This window comes from Lampris incognitus, chromosome 6 (assembly GCF_029633865.1).
Source record: "Lampris incognitus isolate fLamInc1 chromosome 6, fLamInc1.hap2, whole genome shotgun sequence".
Classification (NCBI taxonomy): Eukaryota; Metazoa; Chordata; class Actinopteri; order Lampriformes; family Lampridae; genus Lampris; species Lampris incognitus.
In genome coordinates, this window is record NC_079216.1 from 44409408 (window position 1) to 44425062 (window position 15655).

Consider the following 15655-nt stretch of genomic DNA (forward strand, 5'->3'; position numbering starts at 1 on the left):
CACTCTTAACCTGCTGGGGAGCCAACTGGGCTGACTCGGGACAGCTGTTTTGCCACAATTAACCATACCACGTATCCCTCCCTCCCCTCAAACCAGGTGTGCCGTGGAAGCTTCATGTGTGGCTGGAGTCCCTGCGCAGCGCCCAGCAGCAGTCCAGAGCCGGGGTCACCCTGTCCCTCCTCAGAGAGTTCACCACCATCAGAGAGGAGGACTACTGCCAGGAGCTGGTCTCCACAGGCCTGCCGCTCATGTTCAACATACTACGCACCACCAAGGTAAGAATAGTCTCAGATCACGAGAGAAACGAGGCAGGGTTGTTGCATTTTGACGAAATCAAATTCTATTTAGACTAGGGGTTTAGTAAGCCCTGAAAACATGATTATGGATATTTCAGGAAGGGTTCTTTAAAATATTATGTGCATTTCTGTATTGCTTTAAGTATCAATAAATTGTGCTGTACATGCAGACTTGAAACTTGCTTGAGATAGGTAACCAATGAAAATTCTGTTTACATTATTATCCATCCATCCATTATCTGAACCGTTTATCCTGCTGTCAGGGTCACGGGGATGCTGGAGCCTATGCCAGCAGTCACTGGGCAGCAGGCGGGCAGACACCCTGGACATGCATCCCGGAATTAAAAAACTTTATTTAATGGGAGTAATTCACCGCTCATTCATTATAAATATCCGGCTGTGCTATTCCTACGTCCGCCATTCAAACATGGTGGAGCAATAGCAAACTGACCATGAGAGAAGAACTGATTTATTCATTTACATTTCTTCTTATACTTATATATTCATTTTCACTGATATTAACCACGCTAATGTTTCTCTGTGTTAAAAGCTGTGGATTGCAGGATGGCCTTTGCGTTCGACCTGTCTGTTTCTTATTTGCCAGGAAATTGTTGTGCTCTTTTCTATTTGGCAGTGTTGTAGCATAGGTGATGTCATGCAAGTATATATACAGTGCATCCAGAAAGTATTCACACCCCTTCACATTCCACACATTTTGTTATGTTACAGCCTTATTCCAAAATGGATTAAATTCCTTTTTTTCTCATCAATCTATATACAATACCCCATAATGACAAAGTGAAAAAGGTTTTGTAGAAATTTTTGCAAATTTATTAAAAATAAAAACTTAAATATTGCACGTACATAAGTATTCACACCCTTTACTCAGTACTTGGTTGAGGCACCCTTGGCAGCGATTACAGCCTCAAGTCTTCTTGGGTACAAAGCTACAAGCTTGGCACACCTATATTTGGGGTATTTCTCCCATTCTTTGCAGATCCTCTCGAGCTTTGTAAGGTTAGATGGGGAGCGTCGCTGCACAGCTATCTTCAGGTCTTTCCAGAGATGTTCAATGGGGTTCAAGTCTGGGCTCTGGCTGGGCCACTCAAGGACATTCACAGACTTGTCCCGAAGCCACTCCTTCATTGTCTTGGCTGTGTGCTTAGGGTCATTGTCGTGTTGAAAGGTAAACCTTCGCCCCAGTCTGACGTCCTGAGCGTCCTGGAGCAGGTTTTCATCAAGGATCTCTCTGTACTTTGCTCCATTCATCTTTCCCTCGATCCTGACTAGTCTCCCGGTTCCTGCTGCTGAAGAGCATCCCCACAGCATGATGCTGCCACCACCATGCTTCACTGTAGGGATGGTATTAGCAAGGTGATGAGAGGTGCCTGGTTTCCTCCAGACGTGATGTTTGGCATTCAGGCCAAAGAGTTCAATCTTGGTTTCATCAGACCAGAGAATCTTGTTTCTCATGGTCTAAGAGTCCTTTAGGTGCTTTCTGGCAAACTCCAAGCGGGCTGTCATGTGCCTTTTACTGAGCAGAGGCTTCCGTCTGGCCATTCTACCATAAAGGCCTGATTGGTAGAGTACAGCAGAGATGGTTGTCCTTCTGGAAGGTTCTCCCATCTCCACAGAGGAATGCTGCAGCTCTGTCAGAGTGACCATGGGGTTCTTGGTCACTTCCCTGACCAAGGCCGTTCCCCCCCCGATTGCTCAGTTTGGCTGGGTGGCCAGCTCTAGGAAGAGTCCTGGTGGCTCCAAACTTCTTCCATTTACGAATGATGGAGACCACTGTGCTCTTCGGGACCTTCAAAGCTGTAGAAATTTTTTCGTACCCTTCCCCAGATCTGTGCCTCGATACAATCCTGTCTCGGAGGTCCACAGACAATTCCTTTGACTTCATGGCTTGGTTTCTGCTCTGACATACACTGTCAACAGTAGGACCTTATATACACAGGTGTGTGCCTTTCCAAATCATGTCCGATCAATTGAATTTACTAGAGGTGGACTCCAATCAAGATGTAGAAACATCTCAAGGATGATCAGTGGAAACAGGATGAACCTGAGCTCAATTTCGAGTGTCATAGCAAAGGGTGTGAATACTTATGTACATGCAATATTTCAGTTTTTTATTATTAATAAATTTGAAAAAATTTCTACAAAACCTTTTTCACTTTGTCATTATGGGGTATTGTGTGTAGATTGATGAGAAAAAAAGGAATTTAATCCATTTTGGAATTAGGCTGTAACATAACAAAATGTGGGGAAAGTGAAGGGGTGTGAATACTTTCCGGATGCACTGTCTATAAAACTTTGTTAAAAGAAACATTCAATGGTAGGGAAAGTGCTCAACAAATAAGGAGCTGACAATAAATCATTGACAGCTGCTTATTGCATGAAACAGGCTTGTACTGTCTCATAAAGAATTTACTTAACTCACTGGATATATATATATATATAAAATCCAGTGTGTCAAGTAAATTGACCTTTAGCAAAGTCCCGCCCCCCTTAGTTACTGTTGCTATGCCCGTCAAGCATTTAAGAACTATCCAGGAAGTAGCCAGAAAACACCAAAACATGAAGGAAGAAATCAGCGCATTGTGTGGGTAAAAGTAACAGTAATAATACGTTAGCTGTATTAGCTATCAATAATAGCTAGTAGCAAGTTTAGCTTGGAGCAGACAGGTATTTTTGTTGATTTTGGATGGATTAAGCTGGCCATGGGGTCTGCTATACTGCGAAATCTATTGCCGACATTGTGCTTCTTGCGTTCTGGGTTTCGGGAAGGGAAAGAAAATTACACCCCCTCCAAAATTTTCAGATATCTAGTATCCGATTTGCAGATCCCATAGGCACACCGTTTCAGCATTTTGTTGTGTGTTTGAAAGCTTGACGGACCATTGCTAAGGCAGGATTGGACAAGCACCGTTCTGGGCGGTACTTTGCGAAAGGTCAATTCTTTATGAGACGGCTAACTGGATTATTTTGCTCTTTATTTGTTGATCACTTTCCCTACCGTTGTCTCTTTTAACAAAGTTATATATATATGTGTGTGTGTGTGTGTGTGTGTGTGTGTGTGTGTGTGTGTGTGTGTGTGTGCATATGTATATATATGCATACACACAATTTAAAAGAAACACTCAACGGTAGGGAAAGTGCTAAACAAATAAGGAGCAAAATAATCCAGTTAATCCAGTATATATATATATACACATATATACACATATATATATATATATATATATATATATATATATATATATATATATATATATACACTTACATTATGGATGTTTTGCTGCCACTGACTGACTGTAAATCCTCCCTGAGGCCTGCTCCTCCAACGCAAAATGTGGAATTGATGAGTAACATGTTGGTGATTCGGGCAAGCGGAGTCTCCCTTCAAAACATCATCAAAAAATATTGACGCTTGTCGACTTTGTGGTTGTCACACTCAAAGACAAGAGGAACATGTATATTCTATTTAATGGTGCCGTAAAACAGCAATATGCTTTACATTTGGAGGAACTAACCGGGCCCATTTGGGGCTAGCGATTCACTACGCCCTCGCTGACCCCCTACAGACAAAGAGACATAGATGGAAAACGGGGCTTTTATGGTAGCCGGCTGGGGTTTGAAACTAAGTTTTAAGACATGTTCTTTGCAAATCTTTGACGATGCTGACAGAACGAGTCAAACACACCTTGACGAGAGTGCGATCACCTTCTTCATAATGTCGAAATACAACTAGTGTCTTTCCAGAGGAAAGGGCAGGATATATCTGACCAGCATCGGTCAGAGTACTATACAAGTTTCACGACTCGAGCCGAGCGCGTCTGGATGCTTCCCAATTCCTATTTTCATCATGTGGCGCTGCAATTGCTATGAAAGAAAAAACAATCTAAAATAAATGTTTGTTTATAACACACTCTCCTGCTTTATGTAATGTCCTTTCAGAACGATGCTATCATCCAGCAACTGGCAACAATATTCAGTCACTGTTTCGGCCCGGCTCCCCTGCCAGCGCTGCCCGAGATGAAGGCCACGCTCTCCGCACAGCTAGGTAAGAAAACCTAATAGCATAGAAAATGGCAAGTCATCAATTATGCCTCTGTTCGAAGATTGCATTAAGTTGTGAGTCATTTCGCCACAGACCCTCATTTCCTGAACAACCGGGAGATGTCTGATGTGACATTTGTGGTGGAGGGGAAGCCGTTCTACGGTCACAGGGTCCTGCTGATCACGGCCTCCGACAGGTGAGACACAGCCAGAGGTTTGGGGCGGCTGGGGAAAAGGTACCTTTGCACCATTATTGTAGAAGAACCTGCTCCATCATATATGGCTCTGGAAGATCGTGTAGTACAAGTTATATCAACGATGTTTTACTAAACTACCTGTAAGTAGATACATAGACAACACAGTACAATATGCTGAGGTATGTGTGAGTTCAGCATGTAAGACAGGGGCCAATGCAAACTACCCTGACCATCTCTTTGGTTTGTTGATGATTGTGTTGTTGTTTGTTCATGTTATTGTAACAGTGTAACGACCTTGGCTGTGTAGACTCGCTAGCCCTTGGCTAACAGGTTGGACCCTTTAGTTGACTGGCTAGCGCAGTCGCCCGTGGTGTGGGGAACCCAGGTTCGACCCCACCGCCGCCACAAATGTAGCGAGAAGTCAAGGGGGCGGCGAACCAGGGTTCCCTGCACCACGGGTGACTGCGCTAACCAGTCAACTAAAGGGTCCGACCCGTTAGCCAAAGGCTAGCGAGTCGGCACATCCGTGGACATACACTGTTACATTATTATCATGATGACGCATGTCTTAATTGCGTAAAATGTATTTGTTCGTTTTATGCCATGACTCTTTTCTTGAAGTTAAATGGAGCCACTGTGACGTCAAGCAAATTTCTGAGACATGTGACAGTAAAATTCAGTCGTATCGTCTCGTCTCTTGTTGATTTTCTTCATCAGGTTCAAGTCTCTACTGGTATCTTCTGGGACAGATGGAAGCCCCAGCAAACAGATTGAGATCAGTGATGTGAAATACAACATTTTTCAGGTGTGTCCTCGCAGAAGAAATCCAACTTTCTGTAAAAAGAAAAAAAAAGGGGAATGGCCTCAATAGTAAATGGAGGGTGTATGAAATGAAAATGAAAAATACAGACATTACTCAGGAACCCAAGTGTTTTCAGTTTCAACTGATCTTCAACCATTTATCAGCTAAATCCATTGGGAAGGTCGAGCCATACGTTGGTCATTCAAAGTAATAGGCTAAATTTTAATGGGATGCTGTATGTTGCCTTTGACCTCTGCAGATGATGATGTCATACCTGTACTGTGGAGGAACAGAGTCGCTGAAGACCAATGTAACTGACCTGCTGGAGGTGAGAACATTCATGATGGGTCAACAAAATGCTAAAACAATTATTAGTGTTGGTTAGTAGACAAAATATAATTATGTGGCTTGAATTTGACTCAATTGAAGGGGAAGCGTTGAGTTTGCGGCATGAGCTAGCTGGCCCATGTGTACAGAATATTTATTTATCTATGGCCCTATGGACTCTTTTTTTTATCCAAGGGGATTTAATGACAAATCCATCCTTGTGTGACTGATTAATTAAGTGTTTTTAAACTTCAGCATTAACATTTGGTTGTGCTCTCCCCTGTAGTTGTTGTCAGTTGCCAGTATGTTCCAGTTGGGGGCGCTACAGAGGCACTGTGAAATCATCTGCTCTCAACACATCAGCCTGGACAGTGCAGTCAGCATCTACAAGATGGCCAAGGTGACACTCACACAAACACACATGCGTGCATTCACAGAGGCCTAACGTGAAATATCCTTATCCATCTGAAATGCTGTTTCAAAAGAATTCAGTGTTGTGATACCCACAGCAAATTACAATGGAGCTTATTACAATACAGAATAGAACTGATTTATGCACATATATTCCTCAACATTTATTTTTGTTGTCATATTTGAGAAACTCACACTTAAATGGCTCAACGTGAAAAATCCACCCAGTTCCACAAAAGTCTATTTTTGCATGTTGCAAGTTTTATTTTCTTCATATTTAGTTGAATAATTTCAAATTTGATTAGACTTGTAAAAAAAAAAAAATGCTTGCGCTGTCAAAAATGAAAACCTGGCCTGATAGTAAATACCGGCATTTTAGCACAAATGCTACGATTAAAATGTAAATAAGAGCATCTGGGCTGCTTCTGATTCCAGATGCACGGTTCCGTGGAGCTGATCTCACTCTGCGAGGGTTACTTCCTGCAGCACATGCCTGCTCTGCTGGAAAGAGAGGGCTTCAGGACCCTGCTGCTGGGTCCCCCCGCAGCCCGCACAGGGGCCAGCTGCACGCCCGCTCTGGCCAACACTCGGGGAGACTCCCCTCTGGAGGAACTGGAGGCCACCCTGGCACGACGACTATGCTCGCTCTGCATCACCTCCCGCGTCTGAGGAGCACAAATGAGATGCTGTGGAGAAAAGACAGATATGTGCAGGAGAATGTGAAGGGAGCGAGAGCGGTCAGGCTGATGTTTTTAGCTTATCGCCGATGCATGGATCAGATGTCTTGCGGTTACTGTGATAGTTGAAGGACGAAATGATTAGAAACATCTGATTCTACATCTGTGACAAAAAAAAAGTAAGGTCTGCCTTCACACTGCAGAGACTGGGGATTGGGTTTGGGGGGGGCGTGGGGGGGTCTCTCTGCCCCTATTAAGATTAAACTCCATGGACCAGTCAAGTGTTTTAAATTTTTATGCAGTGTACAGTATGAGGCAGAAGAGCCCATAGATATGATGTTCTTTCGCTCTGGAAGTGTGAGGTGAGAAGAGAAGCAACAGATGGATACGGCAGGTGGGAACTGTGAATTGTAGAACATTGCTGCCCCCTAATGGGCAAAGTCTGATATGGGGAAAAAAAAGATGTTTTAAGAGGATTGGGATCAGGTGTATCCTCTTGGTTCTGGATGAAGCTCAAGAAAATTATGGAAGAAACTGCAAATTATTGAAGAGGACTCGGGTCGGGTGACCGTACTTGCCTGTACCTGTGTCCCAGTCACATCCAGATTGGGACGCGGCATGAAACGGCGGATGCAGAGCCTCTAGAGTCGATGCTTAATTTGGATTATTATGATTCAGAGGTGGATTAACAAATGTACCTTTGTTCTATTTTATGTTGCTTTCATTTTCTATTGTTGAAAAAGAAAAGTATGGCAGAGAGAAAAAGAATTCTTAGGAAAGACAGAAAAAGGACGTTTTGTATTTAAAATTAAAATATGAAGCGAGAGTATTTAACAGGGAGTTCCCTTTTTATTGATTTTTTTTAATCCAAGCAAATTAATAATATTGTGGGTAAAAAGTGGCTTTTGTGTAGCTGTTATTTTTCCAGGTCATGTACACTCACAGATAACAGACAATTAAGCTAAAATATGCTGTGTTTAAATGCTTCTACAAAAGTACAACAGCAGAATCCGACAAGGGATTTGGGACGCTTAAATCTTTTTTTTAATGTTCAATATTGTAATAAAGGCCTGGTAAACACTGGAGGAGAGCCTTTATTTACTGGAGGGTGGGTTGCACATTCATAATCACAGAGTTAGATAACAATTACTGTTGGTCTTTATGCATGCTCAATAATTCAGGTAAGGAAATCACAGAAAGTTGAATCAGTTCATCTGGACACGTTTATTGAGAGATGCTACATCCAAGTGACCATTCATTCATCCATACACTCATCCTTCAGTGAAGAGGTCACTCGGATGAGTGATGAAATGTTTTTCTCAATAAACATTGCATCCAGATGAACTGATTCAACTTTCTGTGAATTACTACTGGTCTGGAAAAGGAACAGACTTACCTCAGATCCCAGACTGCACGGATACAGCTGCACACCTGAATGCACAAAAACTTACAAGCTTCATAGCGGGGTCAAATAGTACTTGTGAAAAGTTCAAAGTATTAATTTTAACCTGTCAGGAATACATAGTAGGTAGTGACAAATCTAATAGGGCCAGGTAGGTCCAGGTGAATCACAGTAGTGGTGAACCATCAAGTATTTTGCCTTGAAGTTTCTAGTGGTCTTACATGTTTTCCTGTGGTGCAAGTACATCTACCTGACACTGTAGCAGAGTACAATCTATAACACTGTAGCAGAGGACAATCTATCTAACACTGCAGTAGAAGTACAATCTGTCTAACACTGTAGCAGAGGACAATCTAACTAACACTGTAGCAGAAGTACAATCTATCTAACACTGTAGCAGAGGACAATCTAACACTGTAACAGAGTACAAGCTACGTAATACTGTAGCAGAATACAATCTACCTGACGCTGTAGCAGAGTATAATCTAACACTGTAGCAGAGTACAAGCTACCTATACCATAGCAGAAGTGCAATCTACCCAACACTGTATCAGAGTACAATCTAACACTGTAGCAGAGTACAATCTAATATTGTAGCGGAGTTAAAATAAACTGTTCAAAGTACTTACAAATACTACTTGGTCTGATACGGACACATGCAACAACACACACATACACGCACAGAGGTAAAAGACAAAACAAAAACAAAATAAAAAAAAACCAACACACACACCATAAATGAATGAATTTATTTGTTTGTTTGTTTCAGCACTGAAGATGCTCACAGTTATGTTACATGGGGATTACATGAGTCGGTTTCGTTCCTGCTCTGCAAAATGGCCACTTTTGAAACACCGGATGTCCAAAGTGTCGCTAGCTTCCCATTGTAGAAAACAGATCGGAGGATGGACAATAGGGTATTGCTTTGTGTCTGTAATACTGAGATTCCCTCTCTGTGCCTCGTCTACCTAATGGTAGCGAGGGCCCGGACCCCCTCCCCCACAAGCTTTCAAGCTTTCCAGAGAAGAGGAAGCATCGTTCCAACATTTGTGCACAAGTGAGAAGAGGAGGAGAGAAGATGATTGGAGCAAAGGTACAAAGAAAAAAAAGCGGGGCATCAATAAAAACAAAAACAAAAACGGGAAGGGGTGAACAGAGAAGACAACAGGAGGAATATTGTGGAGAGAGGAGAGAATTGACGGAGAGAGTGGCTGAGTCAGTTATGGAACATTAACACTAAAGCCATGCAAAGAAAAGCTCATGTCTGACATGCACACAGCAATACAAGCTAAAAGCATGGAGCAGGAATCCCCAGCATGGTTGAGAAGACAATCAACCCCCGCGGTTTGTCTGTCTATTTACAAAAAAGAGGAAGCGGATAAGGATCTGTGGCGTCCTTCTCCTCTGGCCCGGCTTACACGCACAATGATATGAAACGGACAGATATCAATAGAAGAGCATTATTCCCTCTCAAAACGAGGCTAAGACTACATTCTTAAATCACTTGTAAATCACTCCCCCCCCAACAGACGCACAAGGCCTCGTTCTCTCTCAGAAGGGTCGGGGGGGGGGGGGGGAGAGAACGAGTAACTTGTCAAGGTTCACATAATTCTGTTAAAAGTCAGACAAAAAGAAAAAAAACTTTTTTTTTCTTCAAATGTCCCATTTACGAACACACAAGGTAATAAATAACATTCAACTGACCTAACAGCTTCTTTCATATAAATAGCCAAGTTATAATAAATTAGGAAATGAAACGGTGGGATGAACAGATGTGAATAAATAAAGGGGGGAAGAAATACAAAAGTATCCACAAATGTATTGAACATTTTTGTTTCGTTTTTTCAGAGGTTTTTTTTGTTTTGTTTTTTGTTGTTCCTCCAACGGCTACTGCTGGTAAGTGAAACTTTCAAGTGAGAGGCGTGGATGGAAAACCAAAGATGAGTACAAACCATGTAACCAAAAAAAAAAAAAAGTTATAGGGAAGAAAATAATAAATCAAAAGAACAGCATGTGGCAGGAACAGGTTTTCCAACCCGGTCCTGTGGTATGTATATCTAAACATAGTGTCACAACTAGACATTTTTATTATTATTGTTTTTTTTTTACATAAGAAATGATATCAGTCTGTACAACAGAATAGATCATTCATTTTAAATACCCACATATCCCCACCCCCCACCCCCAATACTGTTGGATCATTTCCCCCACAATACCCCTACAATCTGGTTTTCTGGCACCCTCGTCCGTTAAGAAATCACAATTCCAGTTTGTGTGCAGCAATAGTATGGTCTAATAAAGTCAGTCAGTAGTTTAAACCCACTTTGTTTTCCCCCCCACAAAGAAAGTACATTTAAAAAACAAACGATACAATCCAGCAAATCATGTCCATGTTGGCTGTTTGGGTTGTCCACCGAAACTCCCCTCCCTTCTCTCCTCTTCTGGATCAATCGACTGGATCAATCAACGTATCTGGTTTGCTGTTGTGCCTTTTTTTCTTCTTCTTCTTCTTCTTCAGTTTTGTTGATACATCCCAGAGTTTGTCTGTACATACTGTACCTGTGCATGTATGCATTTAATATATGTCCTATGTGTGTGTGTGTGTGTTGTTGTGTAGTGCATATGAGAACTGTAACTGTAAAAAGCTTCGTTTTGTGTGTGTGTGTGTGCGTGCGTGCGTGCTTATGTGTGTATGAGTACTTTAAAATGACCAAACAAAATGTATTTTCTTATACTTTCGGGTGATGGCTGGTGAAGGTGCAAGAGAGGGGGTGTAAGTGGTGAAGGTAGAAGTCTGCATGAGGGGGTCTGTTTCCATGGTAACCCCCCTGCGCACCTCGAAAAGCAGTCCTCCGTCAAACAAATGTCCTTCTTTTGGCACGCTCGGGGGTTGCACGGGTGGTCGAGGGAGGGCGAACAGAGCGGGGAGCAGGAGGAGGAGGGGGGGGGCTTTAATAGGTTTTCTGGATAATTCCTGGTAGCAGAAACAAGTCAGGTCATCACACAGGTTAGCAGCAAGGGACCAACAACACAGCATGGGCCACAGGCGGTAAAATGAGTGAGGACAGACGGTGGTGATGATGATGATGATGATGATGATGATGGCGGTCATTGAGGGGGTGATGATAGGGGTATTGGAGGGGGGTGGGGGGGCTGTAGAGTCAGTGTGTGCGTCATGTCGGTGTATGTGCTGGTGCAGTACACTGTTGGTAAAATATCAGCTTAATACTCTTGATATATTCTTATCTCTACGAAGTCGTTTATTTCATTAGAAAAAATAAGTGATTGTGTACATCTAGCTATGTACAGATCTGAATAACTCTCTCTGTGCAGTGTCTGACTGGCAGACTGCAATCCCGGGGATGGGTATTTCGTTTTAGCACTGGCTTCCCACTACATAAGTGTCTCAGTCTAAGACTCCTCCTGTGTCCCCACAGACGCCATCGACAACTTGGCTCTGTCTCGGCCCATGGCGGGGCATTTGGTGTCGTTAGTGTCCGGCTCGTGCCTTCGGACGTGCATGGGCGAGGGGCAGTGCTTGGACGCCGTGCCAGTGGGGTAGGGCACCTGTCCGTTCTTCTCGTCTGAAAAGAGTTGTTCAGTTACGTCAAAAGAAGTTACTCAACTGGGCTGCCCAGGTAAACAGATGGGGAGAAAAGCAGACGAACGGGGATGGAGAGAAAGAGAGAGGGGACAAACTAATGAACAACGGGGTGCACAGGAGGATTGAGGGGGGTGTGTGAAAGGATGGGAGGAGGAGCAGTAGGAGAGACAAAGCGGTGGAGGGGGGGGTGAAAGCTGCTGGAACGACCTGATCGGTACAGTGAAATGTCTGCACTCCCATACATCACACATGTGTCACAGCCAAAACACGTGAATAATCCATCTATAGGTTGCCACTCCACCTTCAGCGAGCAAGTATAGAAACTAGCGGGGGCTCCACAAAGCTATCAATTGCAGTATACGCATCTCTCAAAGGGTGACTCATTAGTGGGTATGAGGTACTCTTGATGTGTGAAAGCATAAGATCAGCATAAAGTCCATGACACAAACTGATCTGGAAAATAAAACACACTCATGTGCGGACGGTGTGCGTGATCTAGGAAGATGCGGCGCAGTGTGTTGTCTGTGAAAAGTTGGGAGGGGCCCGGTCAGGTCTGGCCAGCCACCAGCGTGGGGAGGACAAAGAACAAGCTGGTCACTCTGTGATTAAGTTGCCCGTCCGACATGGGACGAAAGACCAGTTTCCCCCCACTTTCTCCGCTACACTTGAGCGTCAGTTAGGAGCTTGCAGTTCTGATCTGAAGATTAACATCGAAGGGGCCGCTTTAACCCCAGGGGAGCCGAGGTGACGGAGAGTCACACGGGTCTGCTTTTTAGTGGACCTGAGTCTGCGACGCAATCATCTCATCTCAGGCCAACATGGCGATGTTTTTGTTTTTACTGATTTATTAATCCCTGTGGGGGAAATTCTTCCTCTGCATTTAACCCATCCTGGCTGTGTAGCTAGGAGCAGTGGGCAGCCGTCACCCGGGGACCAACTCCAGTTCGTCTTTCCATGCCTTGCTCAGGGACACAGACAGGAATATTAACCCTAACATGCATGTCTTTTTGATAGTGGGGGAAACCGGAGCACCCGGAGAAAACCCACCGCAGACACTGGGAGAACATGCAAACTCCACACAGAGGATGATCCGGGATGACCCCCAAGGTTGGATGACCCCTGGGGTTCGAACCCAGGACCTCCTCGCTGTGAGGTGACAGCGCTAACCACTGGGCCACCGTGCCGCCTTTTTTTATTAGCGGGAGATCACATACAGCAACTTCCGAGTGGCAAACGTCACAAAATGAAAGTTAGTGGGCTGTTTGGTGTGGTGTCTTAACAAGGGTTCTGTTTTGTGGCACCGTGACTGTTGATTTACACATTTCCTGTGTCAAGAATCGAGCATGAGTGGGGTATTAGGCAACTTAAACTGAGAAACAATCTTGAGCGACACATTTTTCCGGCCTCAGGTAAGAGTTAGTTGTGGATCTTGGCTAAAGATTTCAATCGAAGTTGGGGAACTGCCACTTTTACCGTACCACCCTTTAAAATGAGACACGGCATACCTCCTTGCGCTGTCTCCCTGTGACCCCACAACAACACAACACTACAACTGTAACCAGCCGCAAATAGTCGTAAGAACAGCCATAAGCTCTGTCACAACTTTAAACAGGCCAACATGCAAAACAAAACAAGCTTATTTCTTTCTTTCGCACTGACGCTAAGCACCCTAGTGTGTGTGTGTGCATGTGTGTGTATACACACACATTCCAGATCAGTATGCATGCAAATGATCCTCAGCTAAACACAATAATTTTTATCCTATGGAGCTTTAATGGTCCCCATGCCGGTAAGGGGGAGCAGCGAGGACAGCAAACATGAGAAATGGGGCAAATAAAAAGCCGGTGTTGTTTTGGTTGCACACACAGCACATCTCTGGGAACTATTTGTCACAGAAAGTACGGTTTCTAAATACTTGGAAGAACATCCATTTCGGTGAGCGGCTTGTGGGCCAGCAAATTGACAGAAACGGCATTCGTAAAAACAGTCGGGGGTGCTACGCTGACGCACGCACGCACGCACGCACACACACACACACACACACACACACACACACACACACACACACACACACACACACACACAAACGGTGGATTAGACAGCATCTGCGTATCAGTACTTATATATTAAAAGACTTATGGACAATGGATAATGTCTCTATTAGAACTTCTTTTATGGCCTTTCTGTCCCCAAAAGCCTTGAGTCCAATTCTCAGGCTGAGAATAAACATGCACTGCCAGCCTGCAAACTGCCAGCAGTCATCTGGAGATTGCGACAAGAGTTGGAAGTGAATGTGAATGATAGCATGTGTCTGGGTGCATGCATGTCAATGTCTTTATAAAAAGATGTACATGTGTGCATGTGGGTGTGTGTGTGTGTGTGTGTGTGTTTGTTTGTTTGTATGAATGTGTCACAGTTGGTTTTGACTCCTCCATTATCCAGCTGGATAACGGCTGAAGCCAACTTCTCCCGAATGTGTCTTTTTTTCTTCCACGTAAACTATTCCCTTTTTGGGACTCTGACCAAGTCAGTTAAATTTTCAAAATGAGAGAAAAGCCATGAAGCTTAACTATCTTTTCCCTTTAAAAAAAAAATAAATAAAAAAAAATAAAACCCAGTCAAAAGTAAAGCACACCTTTACCATCCTCTAAATGACAGACTCTTGTCTCCTTATCTTCCCCCCCTTCTCTGCTGTCATCCCCACTTTAATTGTCCAATGCTTCCACCGTGTCCCTCCCAGGTACGCTGCCGTCGTCGGTGATGAGAAGACATAATGGCCAGGCTAGTTTAACTCCTTTGTTTTCTGGTCATCGTTATGCAAAGCCATGTCTATTTCTAATTACCGCCAATGGCTTTAGTCCACAGAACCGGTGGTCAGTGGACACTGAGGCTGGTTTAAGACGTCTCAAGGAAAGAAGTAAAAAAATAAAAAAATAAAAAAATTAGAGTGTAAAAAAAAAAATAGTTTAACAATCCCTGTAATGACACTGCAGCATAAACTGGATGGTGTTCGATGACACTGTGGAAAGACGTGCGTTTCACTTAGACTGATCTAAACCAGACCTGTTTTGTAGGTCTGACAGGTCCCGTTTATTCTTGCTGCCATGGCTGATATGTCTCGACGCAATTTGCTTAGCGGTTAAAACAGCTCAGATGTGAGACGTGTTCTGTATGTAAAGTCAAGCCAATTTTATTTGTATAAAGGTCATCTACCCTACTCATATCTTAAAAAAAACATCAGTAACAAAAAATAAAGTTAGCGTGAAACGGCATTGATAATACACCTTTAAATGCCATGAGAGCTGTTGTGCGGGATAATTGTAAAAGCACTCATGAACTGTATCATCCCCACTATGCTCATGGTCACTAATGTGTCTTTGAGCTACGGGAGGGGGGATATCGTACCATCTGCAAAATGCAGCAGCAACATTCACACTTTCAACTTCATCCAAACGCAACAACTATCCAAGACTCATGGAGGGTACCAAACATGAGAGAAAGAGAGATGGATAGCTGTAGATGGATGGACGGACGGACGGACGGACGGACGGACGGACAGACAGACAGACAGACAGACAGACAGACAGACAGACAGACAGACAGACAGACAGACAGACATAGGAGCAGGGAAACAGAAACCTAGTAATGAGAGACAAGCTACAGGAAGTGAAAAACCGATCTCAGACTCATCCTGATTATAGCGTCTACAAATAATAAACATGGCATCTATTAAATGCCTTGTGGCGTTAGAGCTAGCGTCGTCGTTCCCTCACATACCAGCAGGTGGAGGTATTGTCACAAGAATGGCAAACGACCAGACAAAGCGATGGCTCGCTCACAAGGAGGGCCATGCTAAGGCCTGCTGCCTACAGGTTACCTG

At 43.7% G+C, this 15655-nt stretch overlaps 2 protein-coding genes across 3 annotated transcripts in view; one reads left to right on the forward strand and one right to left on the reverse strand.

Moving 5' to 3' along the window:
• abtb2b (ankyrin repeat and BTB (POZ) domain containing 2b) overlaps positions 1-6968 on the forward strand; it is a 94087-nt gene extending 87119 nt beyond the window's left edge. The window contains exons 11-17 of the mRNA XM_056282234.1: positions 97-275; positions 4254-4359; positions 4450-4552; positions 5270-5357; positions 5614-5682; positions 5968-6081; positions 6528-6968. Of these exons, the coding sequence (XP_056138209.1) occupies positions 97-275; positions 4254-4359; positions 4450-4552; positions 5270-5357; positions 5614-5682; positions 5968-6081; positions 6528-6761 (893 nt within the window). The 3' untranslated portion in view covers positions 6762-6968. The remainder of the gene's footprint in view (positions 1-96; positions 276-4253; positions 4360-4449; positions 4553-5269; positions 5358-5613; positions 5683-5967; positions 6082-6527) is intronic.
• A 4522-nt stretch (positions 6969-11490) lies between these two features.
• LOC130113664 (serine/threonine-protein kinase BRSK2) overlaps positions 11491-15655 on the reverse strand; it is a 267862-nt gene continuing 263697 nt past the window's right edge. The window contains exon 19 of one of the 2 annotated variants that reach the window (XM_056281239.1): positions 11491-11755. In XM_056281239.1, the coding sequence (XP_056137214.1) occupies positions 11583-11755 (173 nt within the window). In that variant the 3' untranslated portion in view covers positions 11491-11582. Of the gene's footprint in view, positions 11792-15655 lie in introns of both variants that reach the window. The other variant, XM_056281238.1, reaches the window with a different exon arrangement.